The sequence below is a fragment of the Dermacentor andersoni genome, chromosome 11 (genome assembly GCF_023375885.2).
Source record: "Dermacentor andersoni chromosome 11, qqDerAnde1_hic_scaffold, whole genome shotgun sequence".
NCBI lineage: Eukaryota > Metazoa > Arthropoda > Arachnida > Ixodida > Ixodidae > Dermacentor > Dermacentor andersoni.
In genome coordinates, this window is record NC_092824.1 from 110530613 (window position 1) to 110556651 (window position 26039).

At 44.6% G+C, this 26039-nt stretch overlaps 2 protein-coding genes across 3 annotated transcripts in view; both read right to left on the minus strand.

The window, feature by feature from the left end:
* Kank (KN motif and ankyrin repeat domain-containing protein 2 kank) overlaps positions 1-12223 on the minus strand; it is a 74113-nt gene extending 61890 nt beyond the window's left edge. For both annotated transcript variants that reach the window (XM_055075407.2, XM_050186321.3), the window contains exon 1: positions 11898-12223. The gene's annotated coding sequence lies outside the window, so the exon portion shown is untranslated. The remainder of the gene's footprint in view (positions 1-11897) is intronic.
* Positions 12224-17022: 4799 nt separating this feature from the next.
* The window catches only part of LOC126539470 (uncharacterized), a 33179-nt gene continuing 24162 nt past the window's right edge, over positions 17023-26039 (minus strand). The window contains exons 9-12 of the mRNA XM_050186325.2: positions 23888-23985; positions 21571-21733; positions 20337-20485; positions 17023-18809 (exon numbers count right to left, since the gene is read on the minus strand). Coding sequence (XP_050042282.1) covers positions 18591-18809; positions 20337-20485; positions 21571-21733; positions 23888-23985 — 629 coding nt within the window. The 3' untranslated portion in view covers positions 17023-18590. The remainder of the gene's footprint in view (positions 18810-20336; positions 20486-21570; positions 21734-23887; positions 23986-26039) is intronic.

The following is a 26039-nucleotide window of genomic DNA, read 5'->3' on the forward strand; positions in this document are numbered from 1 at the left end:
ACAGAAGCGCCGCTCGCTCGCTCCCGTCAATGGAAAAGGGGTGGGACGACGACGACAAAGCAAGGAGCCTGCTCACCCCCCCCCCCCCCTCCACCCGTTGACGTCTTCCAGTTGGAGCTAACGCCTACGTCTCTAAAGACGGAGAAAGAGGAGGAGGAGGTCGTCTGCTGCTAATGACCCTTGACATTCACCCGTCGCCTCCTCGGTGACGACAAACAGACACACCGCCGCGCAATAATATGCACAAATTCCTGCTGCAAGAACAGCGGCCTGTTACAAAAATAACGGGCATCGTTGTGACTCCTCTGCTCGGATTAGTCGCTGCAATACATCACTTATGCTGTGTCTTGAGAACGTCTGCTCCGCCATTTATTAGCACAAGTTTTTCCTCTTTCTGCTAGCCACGTCTTAGCAGACACGTTGTGGCCAGTTGTAGCATAAGCTTGCTCCACGTTGCACCATCATTGAGCGGTGATTCCTTCAGTCTCCTAAACTCACAGTCCGTGGCGTCTTGCAAGCTCAGAGCCGACTCTGCTATCCCCCGTCGCACAAGTGACAAAAGAAAAGGTGGCGATATATATATATATATATATATATATATATATATATATATATATATATATATATATATATATATATATATATATATATATATATATATATATAGAGAGAGAGAGAGAGAGAGAGAGAGAGAGTGGCTAGATAAAGGCCTTATCACGTCGCCAAGTTCCGTGATAGCATGTTACTCGGTTTTAAGCGCCTTTTTTTCGTGCCTACAAGAGAAGGGGTGGGGGAAAGTAAAAAGAAAAATGTAGCAATCTCCACTTTCCCCTGTTCACAGAACGACCCCGTAACGGTCCCCTGTCTTGCAACAGCTGACCCCATCTTAGGCCTGCGAATTTCCTCATTTCATCACGTCTGCACCTCCCTCTTCCAGGCGCCTATTCTGCAACTCCCACAGACTGCCGGTTATCTGTCCTCCGCATTACACGTTCTGCTCAAATCCATTTCTTAATCTTAACTATAGTGTCGGCTATATCACCTTATATCAACGGTATATCATTGTTCTTAACGTTACGCATGTCATAAACGCGGTAATAATTATATCTGAGAAAGCCGGAGAATAATAAGACCTCCCCCCCTCCCCCAACCGGCACACTGTCCATACAACCAACTCTTCTTCTGCATCATCACCATTTATTTTACGCTTAAGGGCCCCGATCGGTTATTACAGAAGGGAGGGGGGGGGGGGGCATGATCAAATAGCAGAGCCCTCAGTTACTATTATAAAAAAACAAGAATAACTAATAAATTATTTATTTATATTAATTATTACACTAATTATTTATACTAATTTATATTAATGATCTACCAGACGGCATCAAATCCAATATCAGACTATTTGCCGATGATTGCGTCATATATCGTAATATTCACTAACTGTGATCATGACATTCTTCAATCTCACCTAAATGCAATAAACGTATGGTGCTCAACTTGGCTAGTGCCTCTAAATCTTGCTAAAACTAAATTCATGTCTTTTACTAATCAGGCACCCCGAACATCAACATCTTACATCTTAAACGACAGCCTTGTTGAACAAGTTTCCAGCTACAAATATATTGGCGTACACCTAACCCCTAACTTGACGTGGAATAATCACATTAACCATATCCTCGCTTCTGCTAACCGTTCGCTTGGTTTCCTTAAATATAACCTCAAACATGCTCCCGTACACTTACGCAAATTGGCATACACAACACCAATACGCCCTAAAATAGAGTACGCGTCAGCCATGTGGGATCCCCATCAGGCATACCTAATAACTGACTTAGAAGCCCTGCAGAACCGTGTTGTATGCTTCATCTTTTCAGATTATTCACGAGAAACCAGTGTAACAGCATTAAAAAATCGCGCCGAGCTTGAAGCCTTGTCCCTTCGCCGTAATATATCTCGTTTAACACTATTACATAAGCTTTATTATCACGTATCTCTTAATAACGAGTTCATGTGTGAACAATCAGCCATTTTTCCACGTCGGGATCAATCTTTCAAAGTCAAACGCATAATGTGTCATTCCCTCGCATTTGGTCAGTAATTTATACCTCGCACAGCGAAAGAGTGGAATAATCTGCCATCGCACGTTGTCACGGAAACGAGTGCGTCGAAATTTACAGACGCTCTACGCAGTACCATGCAATCACGTTTCACTCTCTGATTTGTAAACTGATTTTTTTTTTTAATGCGCCGATAACCAAAACCTCCACGACGTTGTCATAGTTTGTACAAATCATTTAGAGTGGCTGTACTGATAACTTTTTTTTTATTTTTTTTTTGTTTTTTGTGTGTTTATACGTTGATGCACTGTAATTATTTTGTCCCAGTTTTGTTTTTCTATTGTATTTACATTTACGCACCGTTTGCCTCCCCGATGTAACCTTTACCCTATGTAATACCCTCCCTAGAGGGCCTTTAGGGTTACTGTGAAATTTAAAAAAAATGAAAGACAATTCAAAAGCAGCAAGAGATATTGAGCGAGAAACCGACACGAAATTTCGACTGCGTGGGATGTTCGGGATCTCCCAAGATTCTTCCGACGCAGCGCGTGGTGGTTAGAAGGCGCAACACGACGTAGAGGGCGTGCCACTAGTTTTAGTTTTCGTCGAGTCCCAGTCAGGAATACGAGCTATTACTCCAGTCACGTAACCGAGACGACGGCAGAACCGGTTGCTTTTTTTTTTTACTACATGATATTTATATTTTTTTTTTTTTGCTCTCTCTCTCTCTTCCGTACGCAGGAAATTTAGTCGCACGATATGGCCTCCGCTGTATAGCCTCCCAGCCCATCCTGGTACCTACCCGGAAACGGGACAGGGAGGGAATAGGAAAGAAGGAACTCAAAAAAAGCGTGTTTACAAACAACAGGTAGTAGGCAGTGCGCATGCGCGATAATGCGCGTCACGGCCAAATCGGGCTCGCCGCAGCTGTCGCGCGCACGGGCGTTGTTGCGAAATGAAAGCGCCAAACAAAATGAAAACCAGAAGCAGGAACTTTATTTAGAGATGGGCGAATAGAATACGAATACAACACACTAACTATTCACACGCGAAAATGAACTATTCGATCGTTTCTTTTTTTTTTTTTCGAATATCGAGAATATTTCGCTGCAACCGGCTGTTAATGTCCAGTTGCAGTTCTCCGTCTGCCAACCAAAGTATCGCAAATTAACAGAAGTGAAACAACGACACAAGTTTTCAAAGCAATGCAGAAACAAAATTGGCAATGCGAGCTCTGTTTTCGGTTTCGTGGCGGACGCCTACATGACAATCTGATTTTTGCTTGTAGTCTGTAATTAATCACTCCTTGCAGTCTGGTTGTGTAGTAGTATACCTTCTACGCTACAACCAGTGATGTATTCCTAGCAACGGGCTCTTTTACATGTTTCTACATGCCCACAAGTCCTTCAGCAGCTTTTTCGTTTATTTTTCAATAACTTATAACGTTTTCTCAACAAACATTTATTTAGCGTTTTTGGAAACCTAGTCGACATAGTCACGCAGCAATCATTCATTCTTGGAACGCTTGTTTGAAACCAGGCTCTAAAGATGTTGGGAGGCTTTTCGTGCAGTTATTTTAATGACAATTAGCGATATTGCCTATAAGACCGATCTAATTGTACGTGATAGTTGGCTGTTTTTTTTTTTTCCCACTAGTTAGTACAAGCACGGTACCTAATGATGCCGAAATAACTCTTTCTGCTGTAAATATATGCGCCTGCGCTTTACTATTCAAAATTCAATTCGATATTCGATACTTACTACTATTCGTATTCGAAAAAGTTTATATTCACCCACCTCTACAATCTATATTTAATAGCCTGCGACGACTTAAGATATAATGCGTGCACTGTGAATAAAACGGTTTAACAACTTTTGTTCGCCCGCTGTAATTCTTAAAAATTCTGAGGAATAATTCAGTCAAGAAGATCAAACCTGTCTGAGCAACTTTAGCGGTTGAATAGTATGTAGCAGCTACCTTGCACATATATCGGCAGAGCTAAACATATAGCATACATACACATATATGCATACGAAACAAGTTGGAAGTTCTCACTTTATTTCGTAGTAATTTAGCAAACTTTGTTGCCTGCGAATTCAAACTGTGTGCATTTCTCGTGAAACTGTATGGTTGTATACTGTCCAATTTGCTGCTACAGCCTGTAATAAAGGCTGGTGCGGTGTGTGTGTGTGTGTGTGTGTGTGTGTGTGTGTGTGTGTGTGTGTGTGTGTGTGTGTGTGTGTGTGTGCGTGTGCGTGTGTGTGTGTGTGTGTGTGTGTGTCGAGCGTCTGCCGTAGACAGCCCACACGAGCTGCAGGCACTTGGCACGACGATGCTATCTATACCTTAGTAGTCTTTTGTGGATTCCCAGGCCAAGGTACACGGATATTGTCAGGGCCGCCCCGGCCCCGAAGCCTCCGACCAGACACTTCCTGTCTGCGCCCGGATCGCCGCGCAACGGACTTATATGAAGGACGCCGTACGTAGCAGAAGGCGCCGCATTAAACTTCGACCACCAGGAGCTATTTAGCGCGCGCACAGGTACAGGTGATGCAAGAACGTTTTTTTCGCATTCAACCCCGATCGGAATGCGACCGCCGCGGCCACGTACCGAACCCGCAACCTCACAATCAACAGCGGAACGTCAGAGCGACCGAACCGTACGTCGTTGCGGGGGTTTTGTTTGTTTTCTTCGTAGCAGTGGAACAGCACACATAAGCGTAGGAAAAGCCAAGAAGGGACAGGGAAGAGCGCTAACTTTCAAATAGGTTAGTTGACGCTCTGTACTGCACCATTACTTACTGAGTGTCCTGCATTTGACGCAGAACGTAAATAAAACATTAGTAAGATAGACTGAAGTGCAAGATGGCTGCACACTCAAGTGTCATTTTGTTTCCGCGAAGACGTGAAACATTTTAGATAGGTACTTGGAGTCCTCCTATAAAGTCCACCCCGTGATATGGGTTTACGGTGGTGGAGCCGTGTGGGTCGACGGGGATTGGATGACGGACAACCTGTTGCACTCCGTGTAAAGTATACCCTGTGTTACCGGGGGCGCTGCTGTTACCAGGCGGACTGTGACGTTCGCGTCTCGTACACCGTACCGCGTTCGACGAGTGGCACTCGGGCGGAGCAATTTCCCAATAATGGTTCAGAAAGTTTGACGCGGGAAAACATGGGGCGGTGGCGTAACCCCGCCCCGTTTCCATGGGGACGCTCATAGTATCCATCCATCCATCGATGCAGGCAACCTTTGCAAGGCTATGGGTCCGCCTGTGCAAAGCAACACTCCTCCTCTGTCCTGACTCTTGTTGGTTTGTCCTAAGTTTATACGTGCCGTAACACTGCTACATCAACTAATCCGCCAGCGAAAATTACTTTGTTTGTTTGTTTGTTTGTTTGAGTTGTCGAAGGCATCTTGCATTGGTGCCCTCTGTATGAGCAACGCGGACCTCTCTTTTTTTCCCCCATTTTCTCTGTGGACCTTCCCTCCCCCTCGCAAGAAGGCGACGTGAAGCGGAGTGTCAAGGTTCGACACCCGGGCGGCGCCATTCGAATAGGCTGTTTTACGACTGCCGAGTGGGCGTGCCAAGCTGACGCGCCATAGAGCAGCGCCAAGCGAGTCTTCGCGTGTTGGCGGTGCACGAACCACCTTCACAGAGCGACGACGTCACCGAGGCGGAACGGCGCTGACGTTGGTAGCCGGTCGCCTATGTACGAAGAACGCTATAAAAATACTGCACGGGGGCGGCCTCCGCAGCCGCCTACGGAGACAGCTGAAAGAACGCGCATTCATGCGGGAAAACAATAAGGCAGCGCAAGTCCGCGCATGCAGGACCCGAGTGTTGTCGCTGTTTCGAAAAAAAAATCTTTATTATAGAATTGTCGCGCAAAAGCGAAGACACGATTTCGCTGTTGACACCCGGAAGACGTGGACCACAGGCTCGCGGAGAAATAGAAACATAAAAAAAAATATCGCAATTCATAAACACAAACTGAAATCGACGAGTGCACAGCGACAGTTCGCCATGCGAAGTTTCGATTGCAGTTCCCAATTTCAAGCTAAATTCGTAGGCGGAGAAGAAAATTGGCTTTATCGCGGAATCCCTGGTTTGTGTATTGCAGGTTGTCCCACTGACTTGTGCCAAAATTAAAAAAAAAAAAAGATACGCTAGTGCGATGTAGCTGCACAGAAGAAAGGTAATTTGTCGTCGTTTGGAGCAAGCCAGACTTTTTTTTTTGCATTTCGCCTGATATAATTACTTATTATTCATTAACTTCTCAAATATTATAATAAGAGCGAAATTGAAAAAGGTAAAAACGATAAAAGGTTTTCCCAAGAAGCCGGCAAAAGCACGCGAAAAGCGCCGCGCGCAACTTTTCGCCAACATAACGTTAGACAGGAACGACAGAAAAAAAGGAGAACACCGCTTCCGCCGCCGCTGTGTAACGTTGTGCTGACCGAACCTGTCGATTTGCCGGGCAAAATACCATGTTAGTGCTACATGCAGTGGCAATGCACTGTAAATTATTTTACACCCTTAAAAGTGAGAAAGGGTGTAAATCTGTCTACAACTCCCACCCTTAGGGTGTCCGTTATATTAAATAACACCCTAAGGGTGGAAGTTATAGACACACTTACACCCTTTTTAACATTTAAGGGTGTAACTTATTTTACAGTGTGCCCGGAGACATAGGCGACCGATAAGGTCACTCGCAAAGTGACATAAAAAAAAACAAAAAAAAAAACAGTGGGCGACGACTTCGGAAGTTGCGTTCCCGTTCCTCAAAACTTTCGCTCGCAAATGTGCTTCGTGGCACCAGAAGTTCAATACGTACAGTGTACAGGATGGGCTATTATTTCTAGTGCAAGACTATAGAAATCAATACGGATACAGTACTTAGCGAGAGGACACACACACGACAAACCACCTGTACTAAACGCGCTTATTCGAAAAGATGTTTCCCCCGAGCTAAAAAAAAAGAGCACGCATGTGTGAAGGCGAGCTTCATTCCTGGCCGGGCTGGAACACAAATTATGATCATGCGAAGAACAGTAGCGAACAAAGCGACCGGGCAAGATGAAAATGAATTAGCCTTGAAATGCAACCAACAAGCCATCATACCGAAATGAATTTATTCAACAAACCGCATGTTAAAAAAAAAAAATTAACCTCACCTCCTGTCCCGTCTCCCCTTCTGTTTTCAGGATGGAAGGGAGCCCAAAAATTTCGCACGCGAATGTAGTATACAGGGTTGTCTCAGCTAACTTTAGCCAGACAGAAGAAAGGTAATGTTGTTTGCCGTCGCTTGGAGATACTCAAACTATATTTTTTTAAAATTCCGCCTAATTAGAAAGTTAGTCGTAATTAATCGACTTCTCGAATATTATAATTAGATGAAAAGTGTCAATGAGAAAATTGTAGAGCGGCATAAAGTACTCCCGATACAGCTTTCTGTTTGCTCAACACGTGCTGCATAAAAGTGTTTTTCCGAGCGTGAAAGGAGCCCACAAATGCACGCAAAATTACCGCGCGACAGGCCGCTCGAGGCACTTTGCGTGTGTTCGCGGGCTTCTTTCACGGTCGTAAAAACACTTTTATGCAGCACGTGTTGAGCAAACAGAAAGCTGTATCGGGAGTACTTTATGTCGCTCTACAATTTTCTCATTTACACTTCTCATCTAATTACATCATTTGAGTTTATTAATTAATTAAGACTAATTATCTAATTAGGTAGGCTGAAAAAATTTTTGAGTATCTCCAAGGGACATCAAAGAACATTACGTTTGTTCTGTCCAGCTACGTGGCATTTGCAGATTTGAAAACTGGTTAAAGTTAGCTGGAACACCCCGTATATACGCGCGCTGACCTTTTTTTTTAAACGCGTAATTTTTCCTTCGAACGTCAACATCCGTCTCCACTATCAGTAATCATGGGCATGAAAAGAAAACAAAGAAATACAAAAGCAGAATGCTTAGATTCGAATAAACAGCGCAGAACACCTACCGGAGTTTATAGATTCCTTATAACGATGCTCCCTATATAACGAATTAGCAATAGAAAATCTATTTCCCTTTAAGCAGCGCACATTACTGGCCGCTTCAGCTTACATGTGAGCAGAACACGAGAAATCAGTAGCGCGAAACCGAGACTTACAGCATCCTCTACAGTGCTAAGTGAGGTGAATTAATTATGGTTCCCTATACAGCGCGCACACACCTGTTTGCACTCAGGCGTGCGACCCATTTTTTTGTGTGCGTGTTTTTCTTTTAATCTGAAACCAATGACAGCGCGGCCTCGGCAATTACCCCACACAACCCCCAGCTTCCTCCTGAGTGTTCATGCGACCGTGTAATTATGACGGGGATTTCCGCATGAACGCGTGGCCATGCGTCAGAGAGCGCATGGCCAGAGCCCATCGCGCTAAAGACAGCGTGATTTACGTCTTCCGTATACAGAGCAGGTGGTTCAATTTAGACGCAGAAACAGTGACGTGGAACAGATTTCTTACGTTACAGAAGCGTACTGTTTTTTTTGGCTAGTTGGGTTAGGTAAAATATTAACAGGAATGTGGCTGCCCTATTGTTGGTAGGAGCGGGAGCAGTTTACGAGAGAGATCAAGCAGCAGCTGAAATGGAGCGTCACGACACTTTACGCGTCACCCTTGGTTTCCTTATCAACACGTGGAAGCCACGTAACATGCACAGACAAACAAATGCATAATTTTGTTTGTTAGTTGGTTTTGCTTGTACGACTACGTGCGATTCCTGCATCAGGTTTTTCACGCTTCTTTTGTAACTATATTCGCCATTGTCCGGAAAAGAAAAGCTGGAAGTAAACGCTCGTCCTATCGTTTACTTTTGTACTTGAATTCTGCTCACGTTGTTAATATTGTTACGGATGATTGTGTGTTTATTTACGGATGAAGGCTGGCAGAGATGATCGATCGGGAAGACAGCCGTTGAAATGCTTCTTTGGTTTGGTCTGGTGCCCACAGATATGGCTCAACCCACAACGGAGGATCGGCCACGAATCAGGCGGCAGAAGGTTGAAAGGGATGAATGCTTAAATAGAATTTTGTAATTGCTGCTGCTCGCCACAGGGGCTGTCGTCGCCCTCTTCAACCTCTTTTTCCCGCCGCGTTACAATCCACGTTCCGCAGACGAAGCCCATTGGGAGAGTCATTTCAGTGATGGGATAATAACGCTTAAGACGTGTGGTGCAAGTTGGGTTTTGCTAGACTGCCGACCAAGACAAGAGGCGTGTGACCACGTAAGTTAGGCCACTCAAACGATCTAAAACGGCGAACGCGACAACATGGTGCGACAGAAACTTGCGGCACAAGTTGCCCCTGCGCTGTGGGTTCCAAAGCCACATAAAATCGTTTTTTTTGACTGATGAGTGTTGTCGCACAGCTGCTTTGAGCGGTTTTGCGATGCCATCATGCGAAGACGCGTTGTCCATCCGTCGCCGGGGCTTTTTCTGTACATAGAGAAAACGGTAGGACGGTGTCAAGGAAAGTGCGCGGCGATCGGGCATAAGGAATGCAGAAAGTGCTGTAGTAAGTTCTTTCATGCTTCGCTGTGTTATACGCATACGTGACGTCATTCCAGTTCTTTTGGTAAGAGGACGCGTACACGGCCAGCATGTTCGTCAGCGTTCGGTTTGTCCGTTCAGCAAGAACGCTGGTCTGGGGACGATACGGCGTTGGGTGTCGGAAATGTACACCGCACAGACGAAGCAGCTCTTCTACAGCATCGTCGACGAGCTGTCTACTGCGGTCATTTATGATCACGCGAAAGCTGTGACGAAAGCAGCGGTGGATAAGGGCACTGGTGCTGTTTCTGCGTACAAGTGTAAGATGGCAAACACAGACGATGAGCCATCGGTTGTTGTTCGATGACCGAGGAAAGAGGCCCAGGAGGTCGATACCAACTCGTTCAAAGGGAATATCTGGAGGAATCAGTGGTTGGAGGCCTGGCGGAGCGCTTGACAGTCGCTTGTAGCGTTGGCATTGATCGCAGCTGACCACGTATTGCTTTGTTGTGTGACACATAAAAGCACTCCTGGACACACTGTAGCGTGCGGGAGACTCCCAGATGACCGGGTGTCAGGTCATCATGCATGGCACGTCGCAGCACGTCACTTCGAATATCCTTGTACGCGCACTGCTCCGATGCCTATCCCACTGGCGTCAGTGCGGATTTCGTTGGGTGAAGAAGGATCGAAGTGAGGTAGGATTGAGTCCGACATAAGTATGAACTTCAGTTGACAGAACGACGACTCTGGTGTTCAGTTGAAGGTTACATCTTTTTGCAACAGACGCGTCACTAGATGCACAATACCAGCGAATCTCGGTACAAAGCGGCGCAAGTACATGTACGAGCCTAATGCAAGGAATGCATGTTCCAGTACTGCCCCAGTAGAGAAAAGCATATGCGGGCGACCTGATATAGCAGGACACCGAATTTGTCTGCACGCAATTACGATGACATCAAACGTGTGAATATGATGCTGGCACATAAATATGCACCATGTGTAGCTTTCCGACTGGCCACGTACGTTCGTGAAACAACGCTCGCCGCAGATGCTGACTAACATATATATATATATATATATATATATATATATATATATATATATATATATATATATATATATATATATATATATAGCCCATTCAATGCAAATTTGGGTGTTCCCTACCGCACGCAGGGGTACGTATTGTTCGCCTGTGTTTCAGCAGGAGCGCACATTATATATGTACTACTCCAAGACACCGGCGCTTCACCGGTCGTTTTCTATCGGCAGCAAAGTTTACAAAAAAATATAAAATACCTTCCGAAATTATTCCCGCCACTTTCCCCACAGACGTTCAACGTATGTGGAAAAGCCAACACCATTTTCTTGTTGGTGCCCCAGTCTACCGAACCTTTAAATTACTCTCTCGATCAGGAGAGTCATCAAAGCAAAATTATTCCTTCATCGATCGATCACGAACGCAGAAACTTCGCGGCAGGCAGCTTGCGAAGCTCACGCCCAGGTTTCAATGATTCGACTACGCTTATTCGCGGATAATTAAAATGTGGCAGCTATCATCACACTCTTGCAGCAAACGCTGTTAATATAAGTCAAAATCAAGTTCGGCGAAGGTGTCACTTACATAAGCTTCGAAACGAGCGAGCTCGTTCTTTTCACCGCGGCCCCGAACACGACAATCCGCCGTGAAGGCCGCTCCAAGTTTGGCGGCCACCTATACGCGCACCTTCACCTCCGCGAGTCGCACGGCAACGGCTCTTTTTTTTTTTTTTTCCCTCCTTTTACGACCAAGAGAATCAACAGGTAGGCCAGGGGCGTAAGCGCTTTTCTGGCTCGTCGCTGCTGCACTGAAGATGCTCGGCTGCTGAGGCGAGCTCGAACTATGTTCTTGGAGGAGCGACCACGATCGGCTTCCCGTTCGCAGCATCAAGGCGCTGATGCGAGGGAGCGCACCGTCTGTGAAACCTTTGTCGTGCACGGGCCTGCCTATTCAGAACTTTTCAGAAACGGAGACAGGCGCGTTAACGCGCCGTCGAGCTTTACAAGGCCACCGCTGACCGCTCTGCGCAACGCTGGCGACGGAGCAAGAACGAGAGCATTGTTTGCGAGCACCTGCACACAGTTGTCGCATATGGGCTCGCCTTGAACGTTATCTTCCGCGGAGCAGGTCGTGCGCTTACGACGCACATCAACGCGTGCCGCCAAATACGAAAGGAAAAACCGGCAACGAAGGGTTGACGGCGGCGCGAGCGCTGAGACGGCGGAGAAGGTGTGGGATCCCAAGTGCCTTCGCCTTACCTTAAAAGACGAATTGTCATCGGCGACCACCTGCGAATCCTTTCGGGAGGAAAACGCTGAAGGCGGCGGGAGGAGGCGGCGTATATTCCAGTTGTCACGACGCAAAACGGACAGCACACATAAGTACGGCCTGGATGCGATGTTACACGGGCGTAAGCAGAACACACATACACATACACGCACTCCTCGAGCAACACTTGTGATCCGCAACCCACTAGACTTGCTTGTTTTTCTTTAGAGGAGTGTTCGCAACTTGCGATGGAAAACGAGCGCGAAGCGGGCGAGTGGGCCGCAGTAGGCCGCCGCTACAACATCCAAGCCTGTCTATGCCTGTCACGCGTAAAACCGTGCCAGTCCTGGCGGCAAATGCAACGTTTTGACACTAGGGTGCTCTAGGCATTGCTGTAAATAGCTCATAATTGTTTTTTTTTTCTCCCTAACACGCTAAGCGGACATATTGCGCAATGTTGAAAAGACAAAAAAAATAAGATATATAAACTGAGTTGATTATCTCCGTCAAATATTTATCTAAGAAATTAAGAACTGTAAGCATAACGCCTGCCGCCACCACAGATTGGCTACGAGCGCCACCAGTCGCTATCGCACACGCCGCATGCAAATATAGGCCACCGCGCGCTTTTTGAATTTTACGGAAGGCCGTATTGATCAGGAATGCAACAAACTTCATTCATTTCCAGGTTTTAGCTCTAAAGTGAAGTAAATCGGTCCGAAGCGGTGCCGTTAAACGCTGCACGTAGATCTATTTTACTACATTATTTTGAACTTTGCAGCCAATAGGTCCGCCACTCGTCGCCCAATCAAACGAGTTATGTCACTGCGTTTTATTCTATGACTGCGTCGTGTCGCCGAAACCAGCGTTTCATATGGACGAAACCGTTGCCGAATCAGATAACCCACGGGACTGAGTAAATGCATTGAGTCAATTTAGTTTCCCACTTGTATTTGCGAAATATATGCTGTCCCACTAGCTGAATGCTGAATGCCGCAGAGCGCAGAATGCCGGCATGGTGTGAGCGAGCTCTGACCGATATGCGTGCGTATATACCTGTAGTCAGCAAAGACATACTACACTGCGACCACAGTGAGGTTTGCGCAGTATTTCTCCCGCGCCGATAGTTCGTATTTCCTTTAACAACGACAGTGACAACTATAGTGGCGTCTGTCGTAAGTATCGAGTAGTCTTATAAGCATGCCCACCACGTTCCTTAATTCCTTAAAGATGTTTTGAAAGAGTCATAACCTTTTCCCGTGCGACAGAGAACAAATGACATTATGTACGAACGTCGTTCGTTGTAAATGACATTCGACTGCCTCTCCGACAGAGGGGTCTCCCGGCTGTTACCCGACGTACGAGCCGTTGCGCCGTCTGTTATTTATCGTCGACGGGATATCAATCGTCAATACTGGCATTTCCGTCGTCAGGACGGCTACAAGCTATATATATATAGCTTGTAGCTGAAACATATATGTTTCAGGTAAAAACTCGAGTGATCCGTTTTCGCTCGCAGACTTCACCACTTGCTCTGTGCGACATCGCCAAGCACCAGGAAGTCACCACAACGATCCGATTTCGTCGCATCTTTTATCAGACGTAGTAACCTCTCTCTCTCTCCAGCAGTGCGCTCGCGTGCGCTTGAATGGATAAACATGGACAAGTGCGTCATCCTGCCCTCTTTCGATCGCTATGGACGAATAGCCATTCGCGCACATTCCCGCCCTTAACGTCCACAAACTGCGAAGTGGGGTTATTGGGTACGCCATTAGAGGGACCATGGTTTAGACCACCTGGGGTTCTTTGTCGGGCACCCAACGCACGGCACAGGACTGCTTTCGCATTCCGACCCCATCGGAATGTGGCTGCTGCGGCGTAGGTCTCCGAATTCAAGTTGCGGCGTTTCAACTTTCGCACCCCTCCTAACCAAGGACATATCCGGCGCCGCCTCCACATGGGGGAGGGGGACCTTGCTGCATGCTTAGTGCTCCCAGTTCTCCCTTGTCTCGGCGCAAGTCCTCAGTCAGAATACTTCCCCGTCTCGCGCGTCACGGCCAAATATTTCACAGCCAGCTGCTGACAGCGAAGCGCCTCCTGTCCGCATTGGCTACTCGGAGGCCCTAGATTGTGTCCGCAGAGATCACTGGCGCAGGTTTGAATCTCAGAGGCCATGGTCAGACTTATAGGCAGCGGACCCTTTGCAAACAATAGCCACGGGAAGACGCGTGTAGATGGAAAGAGCAGGACCCGAGCAAGTATGTGTCATGAAACCCTAAAGTTCGTAATCATTAAAGTTGCGCGATTAACGTTAACTAAATGCAGGAGCTCTGGAAGTGCATCTTGAGTGTTAGGGCAGTAGCTGGAGCTTATATATATACATTTTTCTCGTTATTGTTAAATCGGTGTGTAATTTACTGTATGGACGAGAGCCGGCCCCCAGGGTATGGCGGTGAGAGCAGTACCCCCCTGTCATGAACCTGTGAAGGTGTCCCCACTGCACCCCCCAGTTGTAGAGCCCCTGTTTGAATGGGCTGCCACAACAGACAGTGCAGCAGTAGGTGCCGAGACCCGCCCTCCTCAAAGCTTCCAACAACTTTCACTCTAACTTCTGCAGACTTTAGTTAGTGTAGATTATAGCATCAAATAAAGATTACGTTCGGAGATGCCTGTGGGCTTTGAGGAGTTCGCCTTAAAGTAACACCAAAGAAAAACACTGAATTAGTGTCTATTGATAAGTATTATTTCAAAACTTAATTCCCGTTATTTCACAGTAAGACGTTAGCTACTAAAATAGAAACTGAATGCCAGACTTTCATTTTCTGAATTTGGCACCACAACTCCCGCATTTCTACATCAGTCTAACATCATTAATTTCAAAGCATTCTTCTACATTTGGGCCACTGTGGTCCAGTATATTGTTTCGCTCCTTTAGAATTCAATTAAGTCCAACTTTACTCATAAAAATCTAACTAAGCTCTAGCATATGCCGTCAAAATCCGTGACATTATGGCGAACTAGTGCAGGAACTTCAAGGCAGCATCACCAGACGTCTTAGGGTGCAGCTCTCTGGCACCCATTCCTGCATTGAATGTCCCTCGGCATAACCAAGCAAACGAGCACAGTGAAGAATGAAAGAGCAAATGCGGAGCACAGCTAGGGATGAAAGACAGCGATAGCAAAGAGAGCGTGAGGAGGAAAGCAGAGGAGGGTGAAGCAGAACCATGAGGCGGAACGCGGAGGAGGAGGGTATGGCGAAAGCGTGAGAAGAAAAGCTTAGTGCCGCTCAAGAAGGGCTCTGCAGCGACGACCGCTACGAGATGACGCCAACGTGACACACCGCCTGTTCACCAATGACAACATCGATAGATAAGGCATGCGGCGAGCACGTCCACCGTTACCATATATGAAAACAAAGCGTTGCATGAGTAGAGGTCTGTCTGCGGCGGCTGCTGTAGATTGCACCCACAAGCCACCCATGCGCTGCCTCTCACGACCTCTAGATTAGTGAGGCAGTCGCACCCCACTTCACACCGTTTGCAATGCGCCACATGAGACAGTGTGTCCACACCAGCCAAGCTACTCACAGCATTGTCTGCCTAATATAAACTGCATACCTATATAATCATACTACAAAATATTGGCAAGCATACTTCTCTCACGTATAGAGCTCTGCTCAAATTTCGCATTAGGGAGTACCGTAATCAGTGAATTTGTTGTTTTAAAGTCCTTTCTGGCCTATCAAGCCTCCTCTCAAAGTAACAGTGGCTTTCTTTTTGGTATCATCGAGGTGTAATTTACAAATGCAGTAGCTTTTACCTTTAGTGTCCCTTAAAGCATACTGCTGTTCCTGACGTGTATGTATTACTAATTAAGTCACAGCTGGTATTTTTTTTCTCTACTTATTACTTCACCTGAAAAGCAATTCCTTGTACATTTACATATGCGACCGTTACACATATCTAGTCACAGCCAGTATAATATCACTAGCAGATTTATTTGACTAATGGCAAGAAGCTTCTGCTACAGATGCTGCAAGAACAATCTGGCCAATAAAAGGCCACAAAATTTTGCATAAATTTACAAACCAGTGGAACTCCCCCATGGCTCTACATTGTATGCCAGGGGTATACGAGGAACCTACAAAAACAAGTGGATATGACAGTGACATACCGGGTGTATTTTTTTTGTTTAGATTTTAAAGAATATTAAAAAGTAAACCGTGGAAGATAGCATAACTCTAGACATTGAGCTGGCTTACTCGGAGGCAGACAGTACTTGCATGAGAAATTGAAATGCATAATCAACTTAACTAAATTTACTAATTACGTTTCTTAATTACTTTATAGGACCATATTGCAATTTAAGAGTTGTAACCGGCGAGCTCACAAGGCCCATCCACTTGGAACGAATTTTCAGGATGACACCAGTTTTTAGATGTTAATCCCCAAAGTTGGCAACAAAATACATGGGTGTCCCAAATACTTTTGTTCTTCAATGTGTAAAACGATAATTTCTTTAATAAGTGGAACAACAGTGCATTTTTACCGCTAGTTTGACAAATCATATCTCGAAACCAGTGCCTTTCTCGGCATTTGCTCCAAGTGGCTTCACTTTGCAAACGCCCCGACTACGATTTGTAACTTGCAATATGTGCCATAAAGTAATTAATTCAAAAGGTAATTATTGAAATTTTGTTACTTAGTTGATCATGCATTCTGACTTCTTGTGCAATTAATGTCCACTGTTTCCAGTGATCCAGCTCAAGGACTACAGTTACACTACCTGCCACCAGCGATTTTGAAAAATTATGTATCATGTAAAAAAAAAAAAGAACACCCCGTATTTTATGATTATGTAGCATGAGAGAGCTCTTAGTTTTGTACTACAGCAACCAGGACCAACTGCGCACAATATTGTGTGGAACTTTTTATCCACTTCAAGCTGCTGGAGTAAGCACTGATCATAATCTTACCCTTCTGTATCAAGCAGAATTCTTCAACCATACTACTCTTCAATCATACCAAGCGAAACAGCACCTGAGGAAGTGTGATGCTAATATATGTATATATCTAGCTTTATGTGAAGCACAGATGTCACAGAACAGCAATCATATGCACTTGAAAAGGTTTATTTATGTACACAGTATTAACAGATCACATTTCATAGCCATTTGACTCTACACAACTGCCTACACAGTGCACAATTAGGAAGCTGTAATGCATGCCTCACTAGCATTCATAAACACCTACTAAGGATAAATCCTTAAGTGTCTGTGCACATTAACAAAAAGCCTATTCAGTCACTTAATATGGCTGGAGTGTCTCAAATGAGCCACATAAAGGGTCATGTCAACATAGTCAACATATTACAAAAGAGAACATAATATTATAAAACAACAGTTCCAAATGCTGCCTCCCCAAGTGGCAAGGTTAGCAAAAAGGATAAAATAAATATGCTATTAACTATAATATCAGCTATGCTAAAAGTGTTAAGTGTAAAAATAAATGCACTAAGGCAACATGCTGCAATCTTTTTAATGCTATGCCACAGTTAAAGAATAATAAAGAGAGCAGGCCACCTCAATTCTTTATGAACACCGGTTCTCACGACATTCTGGCACAATGAGCAAAGCTAGGCACGTTTGCCAGAAGTTTGCATTGGCCTAACGCAACAGGGTCGCTCTAAATGCAAGCCAAATGCACAAGCACAAATCATGGGTGTAATGTTGAAAACAAAGTTTGTTCCCTGATAGTTTCACAACTTGCATGTTCTCAAAATAAAAGTGTGTTTCGCCTTGGCTTAGCTGAAACATCCAATTGATGTCTCTGACAAGACCTTCAAATCGAGAATCAAGGAGTTCCCGACAACATTCCAATGGCTTTTTTGCTTTCGCCTAAACACGCGACAGCATGCACAACAAGTTGCGGTCAGTGCAAGCTAGCAGGTTATCTACACCGCTTCGATGCGAGCCCTTGCTGACCCCCCATTCTTACTATGTTCCTGCTGCTTCAACTATCCCTGCAGGCATGCTCTCGGAGCAATTAATCTGCTTTGTAAACACTGCACTCAATTTGCAACATTACACAGTCTTTGTGAAAAGTTTCAAACCATCCAGCACAAGTAATGTGGGCCCCGGGGCAGGTTCGCTATTTTGCATTCCACTTTCATGATGCCAACAACACGACCTACGTCAGTCAGCAATCAGAACTTTTCTTGCTCGAAAGCCTCAGAGATAAAGAAGGGCAGTGCTCCATAATCTCCAGAACTTCAAAGCATCAGGCTTGTTACAGGAATCCCACAACAGGGCCTTGCAACAGATGCTGTCACTCATGGAGCGGCTTCGAAACATTTGATGACAACACAATCTGCTACTGCAAGGACACCGCACAAGACATTATCTACACCATTCACAACAATGTTGGCTCAGTTTTTCAAAATAGTCATGACATCTGTGTGAGAACGAAGCCAACAGATATCCCAACATGCAACCATATTTTTTTCTCTCTCGGTAGAGCAACACCACAAATCAAGGTTCTGTCGCTGTCATTAGATGACTCATTGATTGACAATGCACCAGGCAAATACATGGTCTTGACTCTTGGGTCTGGGCAAAAAGAATTGGAGTGGGGCAGGAGGGAATGACGCAAGTATGCATGACAAAGAGTGCACCGTCTTCCTCGTTAGAGCAGTTGCACCGGACTCACTGCAGGGAGTAGTGAGTTGACACAGTTTACCCACAGGTTGGCACATGGAGAGTGGTACTCGCGGCCGCTGTAGGAAAGTTTCGAAGATGCAATGTCAGGATTGTCAACGTTTAGAAGACACACACCACACGACTTCGCCGATTCCTCGGTGCTCGGCAGCCACCTGGAATCTTCGGCAGGAGGTACCTTCAAAGTCTGCATGCAGTAAAACATCCAAGAACTTGAAGGCAGTGCGCAGGAAGAGCAGGTGCACTGGGTTCACAAATTCAGTTTAACACAAAGTGACTCTGACATCTACGATGACTATACTGCGACAGGGACAAAGGCACACTAAAGACGTTCTGCTATCTGGCTGTTAGGTTAGGTTATGGACTGAACTCTCAGTATATAGGAATTTTTGCACTCTTCCTTTGCCAAAGCACAACTTCATGGCCAAGAACCAAACCTGGAACATTGCATTTAGCACCATTACACCCCAGGCATCGTGCTGCCACAATCGTTGAACAAGCGTATTCAAATGAGGTTAACCCTTTGACGGTCAATGACGTAAATATACGGCGCCGCGAACAAGTGCGAAAATGGTCGATGCCGTATATTTACGGCGCCGTCTGTACGTTTAAAAAGCGCGCCAATTTCCTAACTTTTTCTTTTCTGTCAGGTGCTGCCACTATGTGGAAATACAGAGAATTCTTTTCGCGCGCCTACCTCTCTCGGTTTTCGTTGCATGGTTTGTTTTAGCGCTACTTTGTTCCCGCGCGTCTATATACTACCGCTCGCGCATTGGCGCACGGGTGGGCGGGCGGCCGTTTGGATTTTGTTTTGCAGGCGGTTTCGGCTTTTTGTGCTTTCGAAACTGATGGCTATCTCGTACCTAATCGCTTAAAGGGCGACCGCTTGTTTTTCGCTCATTTAGTGCTCACAGGGGTGCATATAGGAACGGTGCCGCCGTGCATGCGTTTCCGTTTCTTTTCTTTTTTTTTTAAAGACTGGCGAAGACTAATTGCTCTAGCTGGCTGGCGATAAGATGAAGATTAGCAGAAGTTTGATACACGTCTTGCTTTTTTTGATGGGCACACAACCAAACAGTTTTCTTGAGTGCGCGCACCTACGCAATTCGATTACGCTATGGACGTACGTATTAGTGTAAAAGCAGAAACATTTGAGGCTTGCGAAATATTCTTGTGTGTGGATTTTCAAAGCCTTGAACTATGCGCATAAAAATGCATAAAATTCTTAATTCTGATAAGTTTATTTCCTTTTTTATTGTTGTTATTCATGAATGAAGAGTGCATATATACCAACGCAAAATATTTTTTTCTCACTTTACGGTCACCCTAAAAAAATCACGGTAAATTTTTTTCGAAATAAGTACCTAAGAAGAATCGGAATCTGCAATAAAAAATATTGACACTGGGCGGTCGCATATGGCGAAAAAAATCGACCCTCAAAGGGTTAAAGAAAGGAACAGGCTGTGACCTTTAGTAAAAAACACCTATTTATGTATTCTAGGCTGATAACCAACTTTCGGAAGAAAATGAATAATTGAAGGAGTCCCACTAATTTTCCTAAGCTTGATCGAATGAACTTGTTGAGCTCACAAAAAGGTTACAGTGCCACCCCAGCCAGCAGACAAACATACTTTCTGAACAAGCCAGCTCGCGGTTCCTTCGTTCTGGTCAGCGTGTAAGTTAACTCATAGCAAGCAAAGCAGGTGTGGCTTACAAAGAGGCAGGAGTTCTCAAGATACGAGGCCAGTCGCTCCCAGGTGTCCTGCACCTCACAGCAGAGCTTGTCCAGGCTCTCACACTGCAGGCCCGTCAGGCGTGATGAAAGGGCGATGCGCTGACACACTTTGTAGATTTCTGCCAGGTCTGCGTGTTAGCAGGAAAAGGCAGTGAAACCAAGTCACCAGATGGGTCAAGTTTATTACCAAGACTGCTAGAGGGAAGCTAGTTGACAAGTGTCTGTAGGGAAAGCATATATATATATATATATATATATACTATGGTGCTTTGACCAACATGGCAATAATAACTAATACAGATATTCTGATAGGGTTGGTTCGCACCATCATTGCAGCTTTTTACAGTAACCTTCCTTAGGTTAAACGTAACCACAAATTCCTTATATGACAATTACTATTTTAATTGGACGATTACACTCAACTCAGCTCTCAACTTTGTACAGAATAAATTGTTTGCAGCATGAAAGTTAATTTACTCACTGCAGTGACACACCTAGGCAAAACAATAGCCATTTATACATGTGAATGTTGAACTGAGACTTTAGAGTTGGGAAATGAGCTAGCACAAGCCCCAATTACATTTTTAGCCAAGTTCGTAGGCTAAGTGAATTGTCCATCTTACTGCCTAAAGTACCCATAACATTTGTTTCAACTGCAACATACTACCCTGTAGTAAGGGGAAGCTTCAGCTTGGATGCAACTTTGACGACGCCTATTCAAATACATGTAAAATGCTGAAATGCTTTTCTGAGATAACCCCAGGACTGATTTTAAAGAAATCTGTTGCATTCATGAGAAAGTTAAATTCTAGTGTCTGTTGGAAGTGGAATTTTGATTTAGGGCAGGATATTGTTCACGAGATATTTTGAAAATTGCTAAATTTGAAAAAATAAAATAAAAATAGTCGCACATAGTTTACAAATCCTTAATTCTGCACTAAAAGCACATATTGCAGTTCAGTAAACTGCATCCGTTAAAGTATCTAAAGCGGACAAATATGATATACAGTGAACTTCCATTAATTCGACCCTGACGGGCTGATAAAACTCATTGAATTATCCTGCGGGTGCTGCTTCCAAACACTGTATCAAGCTGGCGCTTTGAGAACAGCATGTGGCTCGATTGATGCGATGCCTGGTGTTACCACTCCTGTTCACATCACATGGGCTGAAGCTTATCGCACAAATAAAACACAAGATATAAGTGGCTCACTTTGCATGTATGCAGTGCCCTCTGCAGTGTCCAGTGCCTCCCTGCACACCTGACTGCTGGCCTCCCGGTTGAAGACGGACTCAGCCTCGCTGATGAGCTCACGCACACTCTCCAAGCAGCGTGTCCAGCTGTCCAGGCAGGCTGCCTCCCCAACTGGAGCGTCCTGGAAACAGTGAAGCAGACGGCACTTCCAGTGCTTGCTGGGGCTATGCATGTCACTGTCTAGTACACTGCTAGGTCATCAGAAAGTGAGGATACTTACGGCTATTTTAAAAGTCCCTGATTGTGCCCATCCTTTACAAGCACATTTTAAATACCCAACATTGGGCAATGTGAATGGCATCGCCTAAAAGGTACTTCAGCCCCTTGTGGACCACACCAAGACCGTCTGGGTTCTCATCCAGAAGGCTCCACGTGACTAATAAACTTACCAGCCCACAACGGGTCAGGTTCTCACTAGGGGCTGCAATTACAAGTTTGTTTCCCTCTCTACAGCATCTACAGCACATGTGCGTATGTATTAGCAAAGAACAAATGCAGTAACATAAAAAATGCAAAAATGCACTCCCACAGGCAACTGTTTATGCAATGACAAACTAAGGCAACTTGTAAAGCCTGGTGTCTATAACTTTCGTGCTGCATTTAGGCAATTGTCTAACAGATCTTGGCTGAAGCCTAGGCGGGAACCTAGTCACTCCACTGTCATTACACAAGTTGCTAGGCTTTCCAGCCAATCTTGTAGTGATCGCAGTGATCCGATGACACACTCAGCATGCTGACAGTGCGCGAGCAGTGAAAGTGGCAGTTGCAAGGTCGGATCACTGTGGCATCACAGAAGTCAGCTCGTAAAAATTCAAGCCCATTGTTTCCGATCCATTCTGTAGCCACCTAATTCAGAAGAGGCTTTTCATTAAATTAAGCCTTTTGGTTTCTCAGCAGCAAGATAACACAGTTAACGATAGCTGATGCAGAGACCTTTTTTGTAATAGGCAAAATGTGCATGATCGATATTCAGGCTGCTTTGGATATTCATTAGCAGCATCACAGGATTTAACTGTCAAAACCAACAATGCTTTTATGGTGACAGTTGTACACGCTTGCATACCTTCAGAAGGTCCCACAGATTGAAAGATTCCGCGGGAAGGGTGGGTGTTTCGGTTGTTTTTTCAGCCCTAGGAAAGCTGAATGCTTTATGCAGAAGGGTCAACCAAGACAACCCCCACAAAAAAGGTTGCGACAAGAAGTATCAGGAGCCCCTCACCAGCTGCATCACAGGAGTTGTTTATGAAATACCTTTGAAGTGCAGGCGCTAGTACGAAGGACAAATGGGACGCTGCCTCAATGATCACCTCCGGAAGCACGGCAACAACATAAAACAAGATTAGAGCAGCAATCTTGCTGTGCATTGCAAGTCGTGTAAATGCATCCCCTATTTTAGAAAAGTCACTGTCATCCAAAAGCACGTTGACCAGCACACGCCCGAGATTATCGAAGCATTTGCCACCACCCAATGTGGTCCTTCATGCGTCAGTTCACCATCCATCCAGTTATTAGACAAGGAAATTGCGTATCTGCAAATTTAACCAATCTCTGCCCACCTGCAATCTCAAGTCATTCTTTTCGTGTTTTCATGCCGTTTATGTTTTTACTATCATTTCTCTGCCTATATATTCTGCACTCGCGCATTAAACATACTAGTTGGAAGTCAGCGCCTGTGTCACGTGCCTCTTTTCTGTGTCCCATTATTCGCGCTGTTTGCTAAAGCATTTGTATACCTGTTCTGCTCACATATCTGTTCAAAACTCAACCACGTGAGTGCTGTACGGCATTTGTTCATGTAACTCATAATTCCATTTTGAACTACAATTTATTCCACATTTCAGATAATTCAAGCTTCTAATGAGGTTAACAAAGAAATGTACCCCCTAAGAGATTGAATTGACATGAGTCACATTCCTTTGGGCACTTCCTGGTGTCTCTGCCTCATCATCATCATCATCAGCCTGGTTACGCCCACTGCAGCGCAAAGGCCTCTCCCATACTTCTCCAACTACCCCGGTCATGTACTAATTGTGGCCATTTTGTCCCTGCAAACTTCTTAATCTCATCCGCCCACCTAACTTTCTGCCACCCTCTGCTACGCTTCCCTTCCCTTGGAATCCAGTCCGTAACCCTTAATGACCATCGGTTATCTTCCCTCCTCATTACATGTCCTGCCCATGCCCATTTCTTTTTCTTGATGATTCTCTGCCTACACCGCAGATTTGTCTGCACAGCATGAGCTTGGTGATGTGAAGTACTGGTACAGATACTTTACCTGGTTCATGCCTCGAATCACGCTGTACTTGTCCAAAAGTAGCACCGGTTGCTCTGCCATGGAAGCTGTGCCTTCAGGCTGTGTGTCTGATGTCGTGTCTAGAGAGAGAAAATAAAAGACAGGTTCATTGCTGCAGTGTGTAAACACTGTCTACCTTCAACAACTTCTTTCAACAGCAGGTACTTTCTCCTCCCTTGGCAAAAACTGCAAGTATTTGTTAGGTCACTTGATTCCAAACTGTAACTGCTGGACCTTTCGAAACAGTTGTAGTTATTTGCTAAAACAAAATGCATTTGTTTTGCTGAGTGAGAATTCCAGACACAAAGCTGAGAAAGGCTGTACTGTGGCATGGGAGGTATGTTCTTGTACACAGTACAAATTATGAGATTAATCAGTATTCTGGAAAGAGAGAGAGAGAGCAAGAAAGAAAAAATACATTAAAGCAGGGAAAGTTGTACTTGCGCAGAAATGCAAAATACACACGTACATGGACACAGACACACGTGCACACACAACAGATACAAAAAAAAAAAAGTGCAGAAAGTGTTAACAATGATTGTCAATTTAAACATATAGCCAAACGCCTCTAGAAAGCTATTCTCTTCATTAAAGGAATGATATATCTGAAGGCATTATCTGTTACAGTGAGAATACTTGGGCAGCATTTGTTGTTGCATTGCCCAATTCCGTAGAGAGCAGAACCAGCACATCTGTGATGGTAGCATAGGCGGACATACATACGAGCCGATTTGTCACATATGTGTTGTTTCCAACAGCGCAGACACAGAACGCAACTGCCATTCTCTTCTCCTGCCATCTCAACGAGGAGAGAGAGCAGTGGGAGAAGAGGATAGCTGTGCTACCCGAATGCTGCACCACAGCATTAAACCTTGACACCCCCCAAAGCTATCATGTGACAGCGTGTGCATCTGGAAGACCTACAATGTATGGCGTTCAGAAATAAACAAACCTCGCAACACAGTTGCACAAGAGCACATGCCCTTTTTATCGGCGCCTTTTTATCGGTGGGGAAAGTCCAACCACTGCCAATAACCACAGACTAAAACAAAAGCGGATGAAAGAGCCAAGAAAAGCTATTCGCTTCAGAGAAGAATATGTCTTTACAGAGTATTTTGGTACAAAGTATATATCAATGCACAGGCCTTGATACTGTTCTCCAAATGCAGTATCATGAGCTCATAAATTAATCACATGCAATTGACCAAAGCTATCAAGAGAGCTGCCAAGGTTATAACAATGCAAATGAAACGCACTAACAGTTCAACTCAAAGTTCTTCTTTCAGAAGGTTACTGCTAGTGACATTATTTATTTATTTATTCAAAATACCTTACAGGCCCAAAGAATGGGCATTGGGTAAGGGAAAGAAAAATTTTACACAGTATAAAGAGCAAACAATTATACAAAATTATACAATTATACAATGCCTTGTTAATAATAATATAAAAAGAAAAAAAGCACACAAAAAGCAACGCAGACAAGAAGTTTTTTTTTAATTAAGAAATTAATGTTTATGTCGTGACGAAATTTTTCTTTGTTAGCGTCAGCTACCAGGATATCGGGAAGGTCGTTCCACAAGTGAATGACACGTGGAAGCACAGATGAGTTAAAAGCGTTTGTTTTGACGTAGATGCACATGAAATCTTCGTGAGGTGAATGGAGAAACTTGCAGAGCTATTGGCGATGGCCTCGGTCCGTGAACGTACTTGTGAAACAGCAATATAAGTGCTACATCACGACGAGTGTTCAAAAAAGGAATTGAGAGATTGTTTTTAATTTGCGTTATACTTTCGTTCCAGTTGTAATTTTAGTCCATAGTTTAGTAAATAGTTTTAGTCCATAGTTTTAGTCAAAATATTAGTCCATAGTTAAGGACTAATATAAACCCTTAGGGGCAATTTGATCTCATAATCATGTTAACATTCATTCTCATTATGTAGCATTTACACAAATAGAATCTTCAGTATGGATGATACTAGCATATGTCTATATTAGGAACATTATTACGTTACTGCTAGTGACATTGGTCCATAGTAAAGGACTAATATGATAACTTAGGGGCAATTTGATCGCATAATCATGTTAACATTCACTCTCGCTATGTAGCCTTCACACAAATAGAATCTTAAGTAT